The 22,253-nt window shown below is 43.0% G+C and overlaps 1 protein-coding gene across 3 annotated transcripts; it reads right to left on the bottom strand.

The window, feature by feature from the left end:
• Positions 1-3,086: 3,086 nt before the first annotated feature.
• Positions 3,087-9,945, bottom strand: RPL6 (ribosomal protein L6). Of its 3 annotated transcripts, none has more exons than XM_072802587.1 (7): positions 9,856-9,945; positions 8,596-8,832; positions 8,404-8,502; positions 7,015-7,158; positions 6,451-6,499; positions 5,669-5,853; positions 3,087-4,641 (listed from the first exon to the last, which is right to left on the bottom strand). In XM_072802587.1, exons 2-7 carry the CDS (start codon positions 8,830-8,832, stop codon positions 4,489-4,491), a joined length of 867 nt encoding a protein of 288 aa, XP_072658688.1. In that variant the 5' UTR covers positions 9,856-9,945; the 3' UTR covers positions 3,087-4,488. The 3 variants fall into 3 exon arrangements, with proteins under 3 accessions (XP_072658688.1, XP_072658687.1, XP_072658685.1); XM_072802586.1 differs by having other exon boundaries at positions 9,675-9,887; XM_072802584.1 differs by having other exon boundaries at positions 9,680-9,868.
• Positions 9,946-22,253: the final 12,308 nt, after the last annotated feature.

Consider the following 22,253-nt stretch of genomic DNA (forward strand, 5'->3'; position numbering starts at 1 on the left):
TAGTCCTTAACTACAAGTGAATAATTAGTAATAAAAAGGTAGGTGCCTGTCTCCCTTGCTAGACTGTAAGATACATTATGTCTAGTACAATGCTTACCACATAGTCAGTACTTAATACAGAGTTGAAGAATCACTAAATGCATTTATACCAGGTCATCCTTTGTAGGGAAGTCTATAGGTAGGGAGATTAATTGAACCAAAGCTCTGTTTAATAACTTGAGAGGTGACAGAGGACATGGTTAAGAACATGGATCCAAGGGCCAGACAATCCAGATTCCAATCCCATTTGGGGGAGTTACTTAATCTCTTTGTGCCTTAGTCTTTCCATCTGTAAAATGGGAATGATAATGAAAATACAAGAACCTTCTCCTATGGTGGTAGTATTAAAGAGAGTTAAAAGTATATATCTTAATGTAGAAAGAAATATGGCGGTTCTTCAAGAAACTAAATATATAACTACCATATAATTAAGCAATTCCACTTTTTTTTAACATACTCTTTAAAAAAATATTAAATAATCTCTATACCCAATGTGGGGCTTGAACTCAGAACCCAGAGATCAAGAGTTGCATGCTCTGCAGACAGCTAGCCAGCTGCCCCCAAGTAATTCCACTTCTAATATATACTAAACATATTGAAAGCAGGGACTTGAATAAATATCTGTATATCAATGTTTGTGGTAACTTTATTTATAGTTGCCAAAAGGGAGAAACAAACTGAATGTGCGTCCATGGGTGAATCAGTTAACACAATGTAATATACCTGCCCAATGTAATATGATTCAGCCATAAGAAGGAATGAAGTACTGACCCATGCTATAGCATGGATGAACCTTGAAGACATCATGCAAAGTGAAATAAGCCAGACACAAAATGGGAAGTCAGTGGTTAATGGGTACAGGGTTTCAGGTTGGAATGACAAAAAAGTTGGGGAAATGAATGGTGGTAATGGTTCCACAACAGGAATTGCACAATTAAAAATGTTTAAAACAGTACATTTTGTTATGTTTTATCACAACAAAACAATTATACAGAAAAAAATTTTACGCTTTAACTGCTTAGCACATACTCAGGATCATAGCCTTTCCTATTATTATATTGATTACCTGAAAGTTAAATGAATAAGCAAAGCCAGGATTTCAAATCCAAGTCCTTTCAATTCTCAAAGCTCTAAAATAGGGGATCCTTGGGTGGCTCAGTGTTGAGCGCCTGCTTTTAGCCCAGGACATGATCCTGGAGTGCCAGGATTGAGTCCCACATCAGGCTCCTTGCATGGAGCCTCCCTTCTCCCTCTGCCTGTGTCTCTGCCTCTCTCTTTCTGTGTCTCTCATGAATAAATAAAATCTTAAAGAAAAAAAAAGCTCTAACATTAACCTCTACACTGTTTCCAATTGACTTGCACTTGATGCATATCTTTTGAATGGAATATCCCACGTTTTCCCCAAAGAAATCCCAATTTTATGCTTCTATTATAGGGAAATTCAGAACATTGTTGCCTTTCCTCACATTATTTTGTACTTTGACAGTCTTTTTTGTTGTTGTTAACTGCACATGGTAAAATAGCACTAAGTTGTGTTTAACACTTATTAGAGCCTCTAAAGTTGGGAATCAGGCTCTAGACTCTGGTCACTACAGCTTGGGAGGTGCCACAGGCTGAATAATGGCCCCAAATTATGTCCATGCCCTAATCTCCAGCCCCCTGTACATGTTACTTCATATGGCAAAAGGGACTTGGTGTGATTAAGCTAAAGATCTTGAGATGGGGGCAGCCCAGGTGGCTTAGCGGTTTAGCGCCGCCTGCAGCCCTGGGTGTGATCCTGGAGACCCGGAATCAAATCCCAGGTCAGGCTCCCTGCATGGAGCCTGCTTCTCCCTCTGCGCCCCTCACCCCCCATGAATAAATAAAAATCTTAAAAAAAAAAAAAAAAAGATCTTGAGATGGGGAATGTGCTAGAACATAAAAATATATTCGGTCTTTGTCCCTGGTTCCTGGCACAGAGCTCCTAAAACCCATGGAACTACCTAAGTGATAGGGGTATTTTTTGCTAAGAAGCTCCTTTAGAACATAACTGAATTTATGCTAATGAAGTGACTTAGGCTAGGATCCCAGGCTCAAGATGGGGCTGGTCACCAGTGTCCAACTGATTTTATAGAGTTGGAACTTTCAGCCCTCCCCAGACTTAAGGCAAAGTGGGATGGTGGGCCTTGGATTGGAGTGGAGAAGCTGGAGATTAAGCTCTGTAAAAACTCTTGGAAAACAAAACCCTTGAGCAACAAGGTTTGATGGGTCTTCTGGGTTGCTGAACACATGGAGACACTGGGACAGGACTGTGCCTGTAGAGGATATGCAAAATCCCTGCTTCCCCCACTACCCTTACCTTGTGCAATAGATCCCTCCCATTTGGCTGTTCTGGGTTGCATCATTTTTAGTGATAAATACAGTAAGGTGTTTTGAGTTCTGTTCAGTCATCACAGTAAATTACTGAACCTGAGAGGGTTGTAGGGCAGCCAGGTCAGACAGAAGTGGGGTAACCTGGAGTATCTACTACCTAACTGGTGTCTGAAAGAGCAAAGAGGAAGAGTAGGCTGAAGAAACGGCCACAGGGCCTTGTGGCCAAGATGATTTTGGAACTGAACCTGAGTGATAAAGAGCCACTAAGGAGGGACCATAGCCAGAAGTAAGTTTGGTTTCAAAAGTTTATCAGAGCACATGCTATAATGTACCTAGTGGCTCATGGGGATGAGGATGGGGGCTGTTTATACTGTATCATAGATTTGAAAGTTGCTAGATTTTGTTAGTTCTCATGAGTTCCTAAGCACACATGGTGATGGGCATGAACTAGACTTAACAGAAGTCATTACTGTACCCCTGAATTGTACACCAACTGACACCTGTCAATTATATCCCAGTTAAGAAAAATAAAAAATACCAAGTGCAGAGAAAAAAAGTGAAATAACTGGAACGGTCACACATTATGAGTTGGATGCAAAATGGAAAAGTCTGGCAAGTTTATGCTTTCACCATACAATCCAGCAAGCTTACATTTTTTTACCCAACAGAAATGAAAACACACGCACACAAAAACCTGCACGAATGTTGATAGTGGCTTTATTCATCACCTCCAGTAATTGTGAACAACCCAAATGTCTTTCAATGTGTGAATTTTAGAATAGTGATACAAGGACTTAATGGACCAACAACTGACAAGAACTGTGAATTTGAGCACATCCAGTAATATTATGCTCAGTAGCATACTGTCTAGAACGTTCAGAAAAAGCAAAACCATAAACAGAAATTTAATCAGGAATTGCCAGGAGTGGGAGCTGATTCCATAAGCCTGAAGAAACTTTTAAGGTGGGGATAACATTTAACTAAATCACACAGGGCAGCCCAGGTGGCTCAGTGGTTTAGCGTCGCCTTTGGCCCGAGGCGTGATCCTGGGGACCCTGGATCAACTCCCAGGTCAGGCTCCCTGTATGGAGCCTGCTTCTCCCTCTGCCTGTTTCTCTGCCTCTCATGAATAAATAAATAAAATCTTAAAAAAAAAAAAAAAAAAAAAAAAACGAAATCACACAGATGTCACAGAACTACACTCTTTATTATGAATCTCGCCTAATGTGAATTGCCAATAAAAGCAGCTTCAAAAAGTCCACAGGGGCCATCTTTCATTTATCTACTGCCAATAACCCAAATTTGCAGATTTTTTTTTCAAATTTGCAAATTTGGTAACCCAATGTTTAAGGGAGCTTTAGAGAAACGACTCTTGTACAAGAGCATAAACTGGCTCAAACCCCACAGAAGGCAGTTTGGCACAATCTACTAAAATTAAATTGCAGAAACATACTCAGCCAAAAATAATTCTTACCTGATACTCATCTGTGTGCACACTTGAGCTTATTTACTACTTTGTATATACTTACAAATCATGTAAACCCAAATACCATATAATGGCACACTAGCCTATACATCAATGAAGATGGACTTCATGGAAGGACCAGAACACATTGTTATCTGTGTAACAGTATATACAGTATACAAGGTTTTAGGGTCAAAAAAAAAAAAATGGTGACTCATACTCATTTGCTGTGTACACTTCAAAAAAACTAGATACACAAGACTAATGGCAATGATTATGGGGGAAGGACTTAGAGTTGGGCCAATGGGGGAGAAATGGAAGTCTGTGGCCTAAAGAGCAGGGCGGTTTCCTGTCCTCATAGTCCAGTATTATCTGGTTCAACAATGACCTGGGAAAAAATGCAGGGTGGTGCTGGGTGACAAGCCAGAGACTAAGGGAGCTAAATGCTAGTCCAGAGCCAACAAAGAGAAGGTTCCACTACAGCTGGTACCACCCATTCAGCTCCCACTCCTCTTAGCAGAGGCTAAGATCCCACAAGCTGGCCGAGTCAAACCACACTTCCAGGCAGGTAAAAATAAAAAAAGACACAAAAGAAATGGATCAGTTGTTTAATTAGGTTCTTTGTAAGAAATTTAAAACACCAATTTGTGAGGGTAAACTCCATTTGTGAGAGAAAACACAGAGCGGAGGTAGCCCTGAAGCTGAGGAACAGCTTTGATTTTTGGCAGAATTTGCGAGTCCACAGCTTTCTGATCAACCTTGCGCTGCTCTGTAATCTCGTATTTCTAGGTGGAAGAAAAAAAGAAAGAAAAGAATTTAAAAGTAGGGCACAAGTACCAGACTCTAGCTAACCCAGGAATCCTATCTCACAAGTACTCAATCCCAGGGAGATTTAGAAAGCAACTTTGACCATCCTTTCCTTAGAAGGCTGTGAAGTATAATCTTGTTTTTAATATAATAAAAATAGTAGCTCTCTTTCTTTTCTCCACTTCAATACACAACAAAGATCAGCAAGGGTGGGGGCACCTGGGTCAGTCAGTCAGTAAAGCATGTGACTCTTGATTTCATCCCAGGTTATGATCCCACCAGGGTTGTTCAGATTAAGCCCTGTGTGAGGCTCTGCACTGGGCATGGAGCCTGCCTGAGATTCTCTCTCTGCACCCCCTCCTCCACCCCCCAAAAAAGGATAAATAAGGGTCAACTCCTAAAAGAACAGCAGCAGTTAATTCACAGAGCTCTACTAAACTCTCAAAAGCTGAGTTCTCAATTCCCATTAAGAATCAATGAATGCGGCAGCCCTGGTGGCTCAGTGGTGTAGTGCCACCTTCAGCCCAGGGCATGATTCTGGAGACTGGGGATCGAATCCCAGGTCAGGCTCCCTGCATGGAGCCTGCTTCTCCCTCTGCCTACCCCCCTCATGAATAAATAAAAATCTAAAAAAAAAAAAAAAAAAAAAAAAAAAATCACTGAGTGTTGAGGAACCTGGGTGGCTCAGTGGTTGAGCATCTGCCTTTAGCTCAGGATGTGATCCTGGGTTCCAGGATTGAGTCCCACATCAGGCTCCCCACAGGGAGTCTGCTTATCCCTCTGCCTAGGTCTCTGCCTGCCTCATGAGTAAACAAAATCTTAAAACAAAAAACAAAAAAAAAAAAAACAACCACCACCACAAACCACTGAATGCAGCACCACCTTGAACAAGATTATTCCCCAGATATTCTTTATTTACTTCTCTTTGTCAATTCTTAACTTTGTTTTCACTCCCACCCAGGGAAGCTGGAACTATCACAGGCGAAGACAGAAAGAGCAGCTTACCTCCTTCTCTGTGTCAAAAATCTCCCCTTCCTGGTGTCTGGGTTTACGCAGCTTCTTCTTCTTGAAATAAGCATCAGTGAGATGTTTGGGGATTTTCACACTGCTTATATCAATTTTGGTGGAAGTGGCAATGACAAATTTCTGGTGTGTTCTACGCAGAGGAACTCGGTTGAGGGCCAGAGGTCCTAGGGGAGAAAAAAAAAATTAACATACTGAGGGAAAGAGAAAGCAAAGATTTAAGAATGGACTTTGGATTTAAAGAAATCCAATGAGATGAATTTTCTTTTTCTCAGCATCTGAAGAAATCTCAAGCTGCTCTTTCTACTGCCAGCATTCAGACTTTTTCAAGACGTTTGTCCATAGCTCCCCCGCCTCAAACCTTAAGTGTCCAAGCTGGGAAACAGCACTGTCACTCATACACGTTGGCCAAAAACACAGGTCCCTGACAAATTTAAACCAAGCACTGCTCTCCAGAGTGAACAGTACACTTTTTATCTGTTTGGCAACTGTCCTTTGGTTTCAAGTGGCAGATCAAGTACAACTCTTATGCAGGATCATTCCTTGGGGTTAATAGCCAACGATTCTCACTTTAGGTGGCAGTTACTTAGTGGTATGTTGCCACACAAAACTTAAATACCTGCTTCTTTAGAATTCAGGTGTATGCAAGACAATGAAATGGGGTACGTAATCTCACAACACTGGAACTTCCATGTAGGTGGGAGCAAAAATACATTTGAAAATATCAAGTTTCTGAGAATATAATATCCTGGTGATTTTCTTACCAGTCACAAGTAGCAAGCCACTGCTCAGTTGCTTCAGGAAAACTACCCTCTGTAAATTAAAGACATTTCTGTGATTAAAAACAGACTTCTAAATTCATCAAATCACAGGCTTTAAATTTGGTAGAGGAAATTCCAAAATATGTATCTGCTTAGCAATTCTGGAATGAACTATACGAAACCAACAGGGGTGACCCTTGGATATGAGCGATACTTTTGTGTGCTAGTTTATAATGAGCAGCTATTAACTTCTAACAATAAAAAATTTAAAAAAAGGTAACCTAACAACTCAGTAATTCTATCCCTGCAAAATTATCCTGAGGAAGTAAATATATAAACCCTTTTGGGTATAGGGGCATATGAATCAACTGTAATAAGTACTATCAACAGTGGGAAATGGTAATTTATTGGATATTATGGACTAAACCACATTACAGTAGTGACTGGGCTGCTGGTATTGTTATGCCCTCCCACCTCAAACTACAGGTACCATAGGCAAATAAAGAAACTCTACCCAGAGCGTGAACACATTAGGATTAAGCACCTGAGCTGAGAAGCTCTGCTCACCTTGCCTCTGTGGCGCCCAGTGAGGATGATCAAAATGGTCCCCGGAGTGATGCTAGCTCGCAACTTTCTCACATGCTGACTGAAAGGTTTTTTGCCATGGCTCAACAGCTTGCGAGGCACATCTTCAGTAGGATAATACCTAGGCTGCAGGGAATCCACAGGTCCAACTTATTTAAACAGGCTAATCAGATTAGTATTGCTGGTTGTGTCAGTCTTAACACTGGTTATACCCCTCTTCACCTATTTGAAATGATTTACACAATTTCACTTCCACTGCTAAGTAGACAGTAAATTCAGAAAAGATCAATGCTGCTTATCCTTTCCTAGGCAAAACACAGGAAAGAATCCATTTAACTAAAGGAACAAAGACAGAAAGCATTAAGCAAATTACCTTTGTAGGCTTGGGATTAAACCAAACTTTGGAATTATACAGCAAGCTCTGTGTCCTATCGTTACACACTGTGGCGTAGCAGTGATTCTCAAGCTTTTCTGGGCTCCCGGAACTTAACCTAATCTGTACTTCTCCAGAAACACTTCTGACACACATTTTGGAAGTTACAGAGGAGGCATGGCTTGTTTTTCCATTCAAATTGTGTTCACATTCTTCACATTAATGTGCATCAACTACCACGTAATGCACAAAGGAAAACAAAACAAGACCCCACACGGACTATTACATGTATGACAAGTAACTCACGATGACCTCCTGCTTTTATCACAAACATTAGTACCTAACAGAAAAACCAGCCCACAAAAACTATGACAAGGAATCGAAGCACCATTTTCCCTCTGGGATAGTAATTTTCAACTGTGATGACCATAATCCAACTGGGAATATTCCCCAAATGGAAATTACAAACATTGAGAAAATGTTGCGGCTTGTGGGTGTAAAGAGGAGCCAAACAACAGTGCTCTGGTATATAACTGCTCCACAGGCCTGGCAGCATACTAGGCTACATGCCCCACTTAATTCTCGCAACACTCTGAAGTAAACCTTTATTCTTTACAGGCGAGGAAATAAAAACACAGAAAAGTAATTCTACTTAAGATCAAACAACAAATGTTTAAGAAGCCTGGTGTAAACTCAGAATCCTCCATTAAGTAATCCTCTGCCCAACACAAACTTCTAAAACCCACACAAAAATCCCCTCCTGGGGGAAGCCCGGGTGGCTCAGCTCAGCAGTTTAGTACCACCTTTGGCCCAGGGCGTGATCCTGGGGTACCGATCCCTCTGCGTCGGGCTCCCTGCATGGAGCCTGCTTCTCCCTCTGCCTTTCTCTATCTCTCTCATGAATAAATAAATAAAACCTTAAAACAAAAACAAACCACTCCTGGTATTCAAGCTTCCACTAGGCTTCCCGTTTACAGTCTCTTCCAAACCTTACTTACCATTTTGCGAAGTTTAACCACTCGGGTACCACCATTCTTGTCACCACCAACTGGTTTTGTAACGGTAGCAAGAACCTTCTCCTTCTTTTTCTTTTCAACCTATCACGACACAAATGCTTCAAAGTCAGAGGCAGACAAAAATTTTTAAAGTGAAGATGTAAGTCATGCTCAGTCATCTCCTTCAACCCTTACCCTGGATTTAGCTGCCGAATACTTCCTCTTGTACATGGCTTTTCTGGAATACATAGCCGATCGGGAATATCTGCCAATTCCTCTGACTAGGACAGGGTTTCGGCTGCAGTGGGGCTTCCCCTTCTTTGGCGTTTTAGCCTTTAGGTTACCCTTCTTTGCCTTGCCACCAGCATTAACCTTCTTGGCTTCAGGTTTCTTCTCCTTAGTATCCGGCTTCTCGGCTTTTTCGCCCGCCATCTACCAGGATATGTTAAAGAGAAATGCATTGCAACAATTATCCCATGACAAAACATTATGTAAACAGTACATGATAAGGCTTCACCCTCTCTCCCCTGTAAGATCTAGGCCTTCCAAAGCCACACACATCGCAACAGCCCTCATATATGTAAACATTTGAAGAGCTCTTACATTTGCTAAGTATTTAGTGGTCAATGGGATCCCTGGGTGGCTCAGCGGTTTAACGCCTGCCTTCGGCCCAGGGCATGACCCTGGAGACCCGGGATCGAGTCCCACGTCAGGCTTCCTGCGTGGAGCCTGCCTTGGTGCCTCTGCCTCTCTCTCCTTCTGTGTCTCTCATGAATAAATAAAACTTAAAAAAAAAATTAGTGGTCAAAAGTCCCTATTCCACTCGTTCACTGTTGCTGGTTTGTGATTTAGAAATCTAACAAGTCGCCACAGGTATGAAGCAGTGAGGCCGGACCCGGAAACCGTTGGTTTCCAGGGCTTTTGCGCTTTTCAGACTGCTGTCTCATTCAAGAAACTCGGCTTAGGAGACGAGAACACACAAACACCCAGCCCAAACTCAGGGCGGACTAAAAAGCGCAAACACAAGAGGCGACTTCCGGTCGCGGACGTGGTTAGATGGAAAAGTAGTATTTGGCCTCAGCCCCAAAGCCCAACGTGGCTCAGGCAAGTTCAGAGCTGTGTTTTGGTACCCGAACCCGGGATTCCGGAGCGCGCGCCCTCACTCTGGTCCCTGAGGCCCCACTCCTCAGCTACGGATCCCCAAAAGGGCCCTGTATCCCCAACCCAGGAGGGTGACAAGCAGCCGGAGTTTCGGAGCCTCTCCGGCACCTCACCTCACCCTCTTCGCGCCATGAGCAAACCCAGGCGACATAAATGAACCGTCTGGGAGGCCTCTCAGTTGGCCCCGACCATGTCCGACCCCTGTAGGTGTCCACTTGAAACCCTCCTGGTTCGGATGGCGAAGGATTGGGGATTCCGAAATCGAGTCTTGCAGAGAGGACCCGCCATTCTTACCTTGCAAGATGGAAAAGAGAACTAAGGTCCCCGCTTCCGGTCTATAAGGCATCACGGGAGATGCTGAGTATCACGTCCTTCCTGATCTGTGGCATTATGGGAAATGTAGTTTTCTCTCCTTTGACAGTGTTATTTCTTTGTGTGTGTGTGTTATTTCTTTTTATAAGAGGCAAAAGCGAAGAACACTTTGAAAATGTTTCATTTTATAGACCAATCAAATTCTCAAAACACTTTTGGAAGCTGACATAAATTACAACTTTTTTATTTTGCTTACTAAGGACATTAGAAAGGACTATCATTTTCAATATAAGAAAGGATACTTAGATGAAAAACCAAATCTCCAAATAAAGTGAAATCATTCCTATGAAAGGCTCGTTGGGGACCTTCCATGGACATTTTCTCCGCAGTTGACTTAGGGCCAATATCCCCTCTTCAGACTATAGATTATGCTCAACGGCAGAGAGAGAAGCTAGAATCTAACATAAATAAAATAGGAGTGCCTGGCTGAATCAATTGCTAGAGCATGTAATTCTTGATCTTGGGATTGATGAGGTCGAGCCCCACATTAGCGTAGAGATTACTCAAAATAAAATATTTTTTAAAAATTAAAAAATAATATGAATAAAATATATTCCCATTCTCGAAGAACACACATTCAAAGGAAAAACAAACAGAAAAAATGAATAATTATAGGATATTTATTCTGGGAGATTTAGGAAACTTTTACAAAAGAGTTGAGTTTCGGGATCCCTGGGTGGCGCAGCGGTTTAGCGCCTGCCTTTGGCCCAGGGCACGATCCTGGAGACCTGGGATCGAATCCCACATCAGGCTCCCGGTGCATGGAGCCTGCTTCTCCCTCTGCCTATGTCTCTGCCTCTCTCTCTCTCTCTGTGACTATCATAAATAAATAAAATTAAAAAAAAAAAGAGTTGAGTTTCATGTTGGATTTGGAAGAATATAAACAAATTTGGCAGGTGAAAGTGATTATTGGAAGAAAAAAAGCAAGAAGCATGAAAGCATGTTGGAGTACAGTTGTTCATCCCTTCTACAAGCATTTCTGTCTACTTTGTACTTCTTTTGGAAGTTTTGTTTTACTTCATTTTATTTATCAAAGTATAATTGACACACATGTTGCATTAGTTTCAGGTGTCGTGCTCCTTCATTTCTTTTTTTAAGGGATCCCTGGGTGGCGCAGCGGTTTGGCGCCTGCCTTTGGCCCAGGGCACGATCCTGGAGACCCGGGATCGAGTCCTGCGTCAGGCTCCCGGCATGGAGCCTGCTCCTCCCTCTGCCTGTGTTGTGTCTCTGCCTCTCTCTCTCTCTCTCTGTGACTATCATAAATAAATAAAAAATTTTAAAAAAATATTTTATTTTTATTTACTTATTTATTTTAGAGTGATAGAGCGTGTCCATGAGCAGAGTTGGGGGCAGAGGGAGAGGGAGAAGCAGACTCCCCACTGAGCAGGAAGACCCACTCAGGGCTCTATCCCACAACCTGGAGGTCATAACCTGAGTTGAAATCAAGAGTCAGATGCTTAACAGACTGAGCCACCTGGGTACCCCCAGATTCTTTATTTCTAAAATGAGGATAACAGTATTACCTGCCAGGGCACTTGAGTGGCTCATTGGGTTAAGCATCTGCCTTTGGCTCAGGTCATTATCTCAGGATCCTAGGATCAAGCCCCAGGTAGGGCTTCCTGCTCAGTGGGAGTCTGCATCTCACTCTTCTGCTGCCCCTCCCCCTTGTCATGTGTGTGTACCCTCTCTCTCTCAAATAAATAAAATCTTAAAAAAGAAAAAACAATATTACCTGCCTCACAGGGTTGTTGGAAAGATTAAATAAATTATTGTACACAAAATCATAAAGAACTATTTGATGCATGGTAAATGCTAGATAAATGTTAGCTCATGTTACCATCACCTGCCCCCCTGCATGACACCACTGTCATCAACACCAACATCATAGTTTTTTTTTTTTTTCCTTTTTTAGATTTTATTTATTTATTTACGAGAGACAGAGAGAGAGAGGCAGAGACACAGGCAGAGGGAGAAACAGGCTCCATGCAGAGAGCCTGATGCCAGACTCACTCCCAGTTCTCCAGGATCACATCCTGGGCTTAAGGCAGTTCTAAACCGCTGAGCCACCCGGGCTGCCCCACCAACATCATACTTATTGGAGATTCTACTATATGGCAAGTATTATGCTAATGTTTATGCAGCTAAGAGAATAAGAAAAATATTGTATGTTATGTAGTTAGAACTGTGTTATGTGCCTTGCTTTATTTCATTTAATCCTCTCTACAGCCTATGAAGGGTTCTATTATGAGGACTCTGGGGCTCAGAGAGGTCAAATAACTTATTCATAACATGGATTTAATTTTAGAGATTGTACTTTTAATTATCCATCTGTAAAGATTAAAGAAATGACTAGGGGCACCTGGGTGGCTCATTAGGTTAGGCCTTTGGCTCAGGCCATGATTCCAGGGTCCTGGGATTGAGCCCTGCATAGGACTTCTTGCTCGGTGGGGAGCCTGCTTCTCCCTTTCCCTCTGCCCTTCCTCCCTGCTTGTGTTCTCTTTCTCTCTGTCAAATGAATAAATAAAATGTTAAAAAAGAAAGATGACTAATGAAGATGAATAAAAGTTCTTTGCTCATATTAGAATTATGAATACTTACTACCTTTGCAAAATAAACAAAACACTGCATCCAAGCCCTTAAGACAACATAAACACATATGTGACACCTTTTTGGCTTGAATTTTCTATTCTCTTTCATTTGCTTGTTGCTGGTGGAGAGCTTTTCACCTTTTCTTCAGATCTAAGTCACCTGCTTTGTGGCTGTGTTCCCTGGGAATCATGTAGTCTTTTTCCCATTCTGGTTGACTGAAGATACAAATAGAGTGATCAGATATCTCTGAAAGCCTCAGAGATTTCAGTGGAAACCTTCAGACTACAGTGAATACAGACTGGCTATACCTGCTGAAACATGCGGGTTCTAAACGAGTCTGTCTTCCTTCCATACAAATTAAGGATGAGTGTGAGTCTAATAAGCTGCATTTTATGCCAGTGTAGGATTATTCACTGTCTGGACCTGTAAGATTCCCAAGGAAAAGCTTGGGCACTGCTCTTTTTTAAGAATGGAAATGTCAGCACCTTTATTTATTCAGCTTCCTGAGCAAAACACCTCCTAAAAACAGGTACTTCAGAAAGTGTATTGGGGAAAAAGAAAGAAAGAAAGAAAAGGAATTGGAATGAATGAAGTGCAGAGCTGTTCACTTAAGCCCCTAAAAAAACCCCAAAAAACAAAAAACAAAACAAAAAAACCCAACAACTTAGAAACTTTCACATAGTACATGCATCAAAATATTTGTTAAATGACCTGCCATTAAAATAAAAAACATGGATCCCTGGGTGGCTCAGCGGTTTGGCCCCTGCCTTTGGTCCAGGGTGTGATCCTGGAGACCCAGGATCAAGTCCTATATCCGGCTCCATGCATGAAGCCAGCTTCTCCCTCTGCCTGTGTCTCTCTCTGCCTGTGTCTCTGTGTCTTTTATGAATAAATAAATAAAATGCTAGGGGCATTTTCTCTTTCTCTGTGTCTCTCATGAATAAATAAATAAAATCTTTAAAAATAAAATAAATGAACCCCCTCTTGTGTTTTGTTGTGGTACTGCAAAATTTACTGTTCATTCCTTGGACAAAATATTGTCAATATATTAGTTATAAAGTAAATGTTATTATCAAGCACCTCTTTTTGTCATATTTAAAATACTTTTAAATTTGTGCAGTGCTTGGGGGTGCCTAGATGGCTTAGTCGGGTAAGTATCTGCCTTTGGTTCAGGTCCTGGGATTGAGCCCTATGTTGGGTTCCCTTATAATTGAGGGGTTGGGGGGGGGGTCTGCTTCTCCCTCTTCCTCTGTCTCTTCCCCAGCTTGTGCATGCTGGCTCTTTCTCTTTCAAATAAACAAACAAACAAACAAACAAACATCTTTTTAAATTTTTTTTATTTTTTTAAATGACTTCATTTATTTATTTATGAGAGACAAAGAGAGAGGCAGAGACACAGGCAGAGGGAGAAGCGGGCTCTCTGCAGGGAACCTGACATGGGACTCCATCCCAGGTCTCCAGGATCACGCCCTGGGCTAAAGGCGGCACTAAACCTCTGAGCCATCTGGGCTGCCCAATAAACATCTTTTTTATTTTTTTAAAGATGTTTATTTATTACACCAAAGAAACAAACAATCCAATCATGAAATGGGCAAAAGACACGAAGAGAAATCTCACAGAGGAAGACATAGGCATGGCCAACATGCACATGAGTAAATGCTCTGCATCACTTGCCATCAGGGAAATACAAATCAAAACCACAATGAGATCCCACCTCACACCAGTGAGAATGCGGAACATTAACAAGGCAGGAAACCACAAATGTTGGAGAGGATGCGGAGAAAAGGGAACCCTCTTACACTGTTGGTGGGAATGTGAACTGGTGCAGCCACTCTGGAAAACTGTGGGGGTTCCTCAAAGAGTTAAAAATAGACCTGCCCTACGACCCAGCAATTGCACTGCTGGGGATTTACCCCAAAGATACAGATGCAATGAAACGCCGGGACACCGGCACCCCGATGTTTATAGCAGCAATGTCCACAATAGCCAAACTGTGGAAGGAGCCTCGGTGTCCATTGAAAGATGAATGGATAAAGAAGATGTGGTTTATGTGTACAATGGAATATTCCTCAGCCATTAGAAACGACAAGTACCCACCATTTGCTTCAATGTGGATGGAACTGGAGGGTATTATGCTGAGTGAAGTAAGTCAGTCCGAGAAGGACAAACATTATATGTTCTCATTCATTTGGGGAATATAAATAATAGTGAAAGGGAATATAAGGGAAGGGAGAAGAAATGTGTGGGAAATATCAGAAAGGGAGACAGAATGTAAAGACTCCTAACTCTGGGAAACGAACTAGGGGTGGTAGAAGGGAAGGAGGGCGGGGGGTGGGAGTGATGGGTGACAGGCCCTGGGGGTTATTCTGTATGTTGGTAAATTGAACACCAATAAAAAAAATAAAAAAAAAAGATGTTTATTTATTCATGAGAGACACAGAGAGAGAGGCAGAGACACAGGCAGAGGGAGAAGCAGGCTCCCTGCAGGAAGCCCAATGTGAAACTCCATCCCAGATCCCTGGATCACGCCCTGAGCCAAAGGCAGTCGCTCAACTCCTGAGCCACCCAGGCGTCCCTAAATAAACATCTTTAACAAAAAAAATTTTTTTTGCACAGTGCTTCATTAAGTACAAAGCAAATTTTTCCTTTCTTTTTTTTTTAAAGATTTTATTTATTTATTCTTGAGAGACAGAGAGAGAGACAGAGACACAGGCAGAGGGAGAAGCAGGCTCCATGCAGGGACCCCGAGGTGGGACTCATTCCGGGTCTCTAGGATCACGCCTGGGCTGAAGGCAGGCGCTAAGCCGCTGAGCCACCCGGGCTGCCCCCACCCCTTTTCTAAGATTATATTTATTTATTTGAGAGAGAGAGTGTGACCACGCACAAGGCGGGAGGGGGCAGGGAAGAGCAGTGGGAAAGGGAGAAGCAGACTCCGGGTTGAGCAGGGAGCCTGATGTGGTGCTTGATCCCAAGATTCTGGGATCATGACCTGAGCCGAAGGCAGATGCTTAACTGACTGAATCACACAGGTGCCCCCAAAGCAGACAGTTTTGCAGACACTAAATCATTTTAAGCCTCAGGGCAACCTCTCTGTGAAGTAGGATTTTTTTCCTATAAAGATTTTATTTATTTATTTATTTATTTATTTTTTATTTTTATTTTTAAAAATATTTGTTTATTCATGAGAGACATAGAGAGAGAGGCAGAGACATAGGCAGAGGAAGAAGCAGGATCCCCGCGGGGAGTCTGGATGTGGAACTCGATCCCCAGATCCCGGGATCATGACCTGAGCCAAAGGCAGATGCTCAACCACTGAGCCACCCAGGTGCCCCCCTCCATGAACATTTTTAAGAGGAAATTGAGTAACTGAGTGAATCACTATGTTGACCTTAACTTAGGGAGGTATTATCAATGTTGTCAATATCATCCGCATTTTATGAACATCACATGCAGAAGCTTATCATCAGATCATATATCAAGTGAACTCCAGGTTATAAGGTCAGTACCGTCTGTGTAGTACAACTGCCTGCTGATTTTCTGTCTTTCTGTGGCACCAAGAGGTAGGATTCAATGTGTCTGTGTGACATTGGATAACTCACTTATTGTAAATGAGCTTCAGTTCTTTCATATTAAATGCCTCCTTCAGTGGGATCTGAGTGGCTCAGGCAGTTGAGGGTGTGACTCTTTTTTTTTTTTAATTTTTATTTATGATAGTCACAGAGAGAGAGAGAGAGAGAGAGAGGCAGAGACACAGGCAGAGGGAGAAGCAGGCTCCATGCACCGGGAGCCCAGTGTGGGATTCAATCCCGGGTCTTGGGGATCGCGCCCTCGGCCAAAGGCAGGCGCCAAACCGCTGCGCCACCCAGGGATCCCGAGGGTGTGACTCTTAATCTTGGCCCTGGTAATGATCTCAGGGTCATGAGATGGAGCCCTGCCTGGAGCTCCACTTGGGGCTTCCTGCTCAGCACAGAGTCTGCTTGTCCCTCTCCTTCCCTCTCTGCCCTTTCCCCTGCTTGAGCACTGTCTTCCTCTCTCTCTAAAATAATAAATAGTGATCTCAAGTCCTGCATCAGGCTCCCCAGGGGGAGCCTGCTTCTCCCTCTGCCTATGTCTCTGCCTCTCTCTGTGTCGCTCATGAATAAATAAATAAAATCTTAAGAAATATATATCTCATTAATTTTTGTATGTATTGATTATAGTTTGAATAATAATATCTTGATATATTGGATTAAATATATTTGCATTGATTTCACCACTTTTTACTTTTTTAAGTGTGAATACTATAACTTTTAATATTACATATATGGCTCACATTATAGTTGTATTGGACAATAATGCTGGTCTAGGGATATTTGTGATATATTAAGAGGAAAAAATTAAGTCACAAAGATATATACATCTTTGTGATTATATATGCATATGTATACACTCACTTTTTTGAAAAAAATATTTAAAAATTTTTATTTATTTATTTGAGAGAGAGAGAGAGCATGAGCGGACAAGCAGTAGAAAGGGGCAGAGGGAGAGAGGGAGAAGCAGATTCTCTGCTGAGCAGGAAGCCCGATGTGGGTCTGGATTCCAGGACCCCAGGATTATAACATGAGCTGAAGGTAAACACTTAACCAGCTGAGCTACCCGGGTGCCCCAAAATTATCTTTTTTAAAAAAGATTTATTTATTCATGAGAGACACACAGAGAGAGGCAGAGACATAGGCAGAAGGAGAAGTAGGTTCCCTGCAGGGGGTCTGATGGGAGACTTGATCTTGATCCTGGAACTCCAGGATCACGCCCTGAGCGGAAGGCAGATGCTCAACCACTGAACCACCAAGCATCCCAAAATTATCTTTATTAAAAGGGAAATACACAGCAAAACAGAGCTGGAAGCTGGTGTGGGTGGAAGATCTGGAAAAACAATCAAACAAGCTGCTTAAACATGGCTTCCTGCTGTGAGGGAGAATGATTTGGCCTGATCTTTCCACCTTTACTGATTCAGATAAATCCTCTTAGCAGGGCTGGACCCAGAGAGCCCCATTTTTCAATCTGTTCTCTTCTTAGGAGTTTGGGAAAGTTTAGATAGTTCTCAGGCTTTCAAGATATAGAGGACAATGGGGAGAAAGAAAGGATGTTACATCCCTTTGGTCTGGTGTTATCCCCATCCTCATCCCTCAGTATTTGTTGATGCCAAAGAGATGAACTGCAGGGAATTGGAGTAACTTAGGCAGCAGTATACTGAGCAATGAGGCTGTGTTAATGAGGAAGTAAGCAGCATCCTACTTGGTGTAGAAGCTGGCCAGGAGAGTACGATTGGAGAGATGCTGAAGAATTTACTGGAAGAGACAAATTGGAGTCCATAGTCCATCTGTTCCCAGAGTGTCAGTAGCTGGACCTTTCCTTGGTCAAGGGTCTCAAAGGCTATCCTTTCTACTGAATGTAAGAGGACATACATCGCCTGCTGGCTTCAGAAGCCCATCTGACTCCAGGCTCATGTTTGCTCCTACCCACACAGTTAATATACATAATGTGGGGGAACCTGGGTGGCTCAGCGGTTGAGCATCTGCCTTCGGCTCAGGGTGTGATCCTGAGGTCCTGGGATGGAGTCCCACATCAGGCTCCCCGCGGAGAGTCTGCTTCTCCCTCTGCCCTATGTCTCTGCCTCTCTCTGTGCCCCTTATGAATAAATAAATAACATCTTAAAAAATAAACTATTTTGGGATCCCTGGGTGGTGCAGCGGTTTGGCGCCTGCCTTTGGCCCAGGGCACGATCCTGGAGACCCGGGATCGAATCCCACATCGGGCTCCCGGTGCATGGAGCCTGCTTCTCCCTCTGCCTGTGTCTCTGCCTCTCTCTCTCTCTCTCTGTGACTATCATAAATAAATAAAAATAAAAAAAAATAAACTATTTCTTTTTTTTTAAGATTATTTATTTATTTATTTATTTATTTATTTATTCATAGAGACACAGAGAGAGAAAGAGAGGCAGAGACACAGGCAGAGGGAGAAGCAGGCTCCATGCAGAGAGGCCGACATGGGACTCGATCCAGGGTCTCCAGGATCACACCCTAGGCTGCAGGCGGCGCTAAACCGCTGCGCCACTGGGGCTGCCCAAAAATTAACTATTTCTAAATGGATATTTTTTCTAAGTGAACATTTCTTTTTTTTTATATATATATATTTTTTATTTTTATTTATTTATGATAGTCACACACACAGAGAGACAGAGAGAGGCAGAGACATAGGCAGAGGAGAAGCAGGCTCCATGCACTGGGAGCCTGACGTGGGATTCGATCCCGGGTCTCCAGGATCGTGCCCTGGGCCAAAGGCAGGCGCTAAACCACTGCGCCACCCAGGGATCCCTAAATGAACATTTCTTAAGCCTATTCTAAACCAGGTACTCTACTAGGCTCTGGGCATATAAAGATGAAGAAAGAGGCACCTGGCTAGCTCAGTCAGTGGAACATGTGACTCTTGATCTCAGGGTCGTGAGTTCAAGCCACACATTGGGTGTGGAGCCTACTTTAAAAATAATGTAAAATAAAGGTGAGGAAGATAGTGAGTTTATTCTAAAAGAAACTTGTAAGGGAAGAGACAGAAGAATCAACCAACAATGATGTTAAACTGTGTTAGGGGCCTATGGAGGGATGAATAGGCAACCCCCAAAGCATAGGGAGGGAGGGTCTCTATTTTATTCTCAGGGAGTTGTTCAGGGGTGTGTGCAGAGAATGATTCCTGGAGGAACTGATTGAGTTAGAGCTGAATCTTGCCTGATGCTTAGTTTTCCAGATGGAGATGGGTTTAAAGGGTGTCCCAGAAAGAAGGAACTAAATTTAGGGAGACAGGGAGGCCTTTGGAAACTGCCAGGTTATGTGAGTGAGTGGGAGTAAATGAAGCTGAACAGGTAGGCATTGTTCATATTTAGAAGGGCCTGATGTGCTAATGGGAGGTTTTCATTTATTGCTAAAGGTTTTGAACTCCCCCATAGAACAGGAGAATGGTATGATTAGATTTGTACTCTCAAAAAGATCATTCCAACAGCAGAATGTACAGATATAGGAAAGATTGGGGAAGCAATGGTTTCTGCATTCAAAGAGTTTACAGTTTAGTTTGGAAAAGAAACAAATAATAACTGGCATTTAGCAAGTCTTTACTTGCCCAGCACTAAGTACTTCATAAACAACAAATCTTTCATGTTTTACCACCTACCCTATGTAATAGTATGGTGATCCCTCCATTTTACAGAGAAGGAAACTGAGACACAAGAGAAGTCAAGTGACTTCCCTATGGACACCCAGGCAGACAGGCTGAGCTTTGCAGATCAAGAACTTATGATAATGTGTCTTAGAGTAGACTATGTGTTTAGTTCTAAGCTAGGATAGGTGTCTTGGGGACCATCTAACCTGGACCAGGAGAATCTGGTAAGTCTTCCTATCCCAGAGGAGATGACCTCTAGTTTGAGATTTCAGGCATTAACTAGAGTTCATGACGTGGGAAGTCAGAAAGAACCCTCTAGAGAGAGAGGGCACAGATTGTGTAGAGTGCCCGGACTGTGCAAGAGCATGATATATTGAGGGGGAACTGAAGGTCACTGAGCATAGCTGGGTAATAGAGTGGCAAGAAGAGGGGCTGGTGAAGTAAGTGGGGGCCAGATTAGGTAGTTTTTTTAAAATGTTATTTATTTATTCATGAGAGACACACAGAGAGAGGCAGAGACACAGGCAGAGGGAGAAGCAGGCTCCATGCAGGGAGCCTGATGTGGGACTTGATCTAGGGACTCTGGGATCACACCCTGGGCCAAAGGCAGGTGCTAAACTGCTGAGCTACCCAGGAGTCCCCAGACTAGGTGGTTAAAATTTTTTGTTAATTTCATCCTCAAAGCAATGAGTAGCCATTGAAGTATTCAATGTAGGGAGTGACTAGTTTTGCATTTTAGATTATTCTGGCTATTATGTGAAGAATGGGTTGGAAAGGGCAAGCCTGCAGGCCCAAGATCAGTTAGATGTTGTTTGAGTCCCTAACACTTGGCCTAGACGGCCAGAATTGAGGGGGTCTGGAAAGAAACAGAGTGGACAACTGCTTGTTGAATGCCTATTACATAAATTAAAATGACATATATTAGGGATCCCTGGGTGGTGCAGCGGTTTGGCGCCTGCCTTTGGCCCAGGGCGCGATCCTGGAGACCCGGGATCGAATCCCACATCAGGCCCCCGGTGCATGGAGCCTGCTTCTCCCTCTGCTTCTCCCTCTGCCTATGTCTCTGCCTCTCTCTCTGTGTGTGTCTATCAGAAATAAATAAAAAAAATAAAAAAAAATAAAATGACATATATTAAAGACAAATTTTGTGAGGATTTTTATTTTTTTAAGGATTTTATTTATTCATGAGAGACAGAGAGAGAGAGACACACACACACACACACACAGAGAGAGAGAGAGAGAGAGAGAGAGAGGCAGAGACACAGGCAGAGGGAGAAGCAGGCTCCATGCAGGGAGCCTGACGCGGGACTCGATCCTGGGTCTCCAGGATCAGGCCCTGGGTCGAAGGCAGCGTTAAACTGCTGAGCCACCTGGGCTTCCCTGTAAGGATTTTTTAAAAAAGATTTTATTATTCATGAGAGACACACACAGAGAGAGGCAGAGACATAGGCAGAGGGAGAGGAAGGCTTCTCTTGGGGAGCCCTATGCAGGACTTGATCCTGGGACCCTGGGTTCATGCCCTGAGCTGAAGGCAGACACTCAACCGTTGAGCCACCCAGATGCCCCCCCCCCCCGCCTTTTTTTTAATCACCAAGGCTGAAGCAGTGAGCACAATATATGAGGGTTCTCTTATAGGAATGAGGTGGGAGCACTGGGAGGAAAAACATGATTTTGGAGCTACATAGACATGGGTTCAATTCTGACTGTCACTTACTAGATCTGTGGCCTTTAATGAGTTACAAGGACATTCATTAGGTAAAGGCTCTACCTTCTCATTCTGGTCTGAACCACCATCATCTCTAGTCTGGAATATTACAGCATTGTAGTATTCTGAACTAGTCTGTTTCCAGACTTGTCCTCTTGATCTCTCACAGAGTACCCTTACTTTATTACTTTACATTTTAAAACATGGATTATATTCCTTTTCTGCTAAAAATCTTTCAATGGCTCTCCATTTTATCATTCATTTAAATAGTCTATATATATATGACCTTAGATCATCTCATGGTGCCTGGGTGGCTCAGGCCATGATCTCAGGGTCCTGAGATAGAACCTTGGATCAGGCTCCCTTTGCAACAGGGAGACTGCCTCTCCCTCTCCCTTTATCCCCTCCCTACCCTATTCTCAAGCATGCTCTCTCTCAAATAGATAAAATAATACAATCTTAAAAAAAATTGGGAGTACCTGGGTGGCTCAGTCAGTTAAGCATCTGCCTTTGGCTCAGGTCATGATCCTCAGGTCCTGGGATCCAGCCCCATATAGGGCTCCCTGCTCAGCAGGGAGTCTCCTTCTCCCTCCCCCCCCTCTCTCTCTCAGGAAAAAAAAAAAAAAGGCCTTAGATCATCTCTATGGTGTTCTCACTTCATCTCCTACTGCTCTTCCTTCACCCCTTCCACCTCCACCTGTGCTCCAGCCAGAGACCTCTTCATAATTTTTGGGATACAGGAGGCAGCCTCCTGCCTTAGGGCTTTTGCACTTGCCTCTCCCTAGGCCTGAAATGCTATTCACCAGTTACCACCACCGACTGCTCCAGGATCAGATCT

Source organism: Canis lupus, chromosome 27 (genome assembly GCF_048164855.1).
Source record: "Canis lupus baileyi chromosome 27, mCanLup2.hap1, whole genome shotgun sequence".
In the NCBI taxonomy this organism is placed as follows: Eukaryota; Metazoa; Chordata; class Mammalia; order Carnivora; family Canidae; genus Canis; species Canis lupus.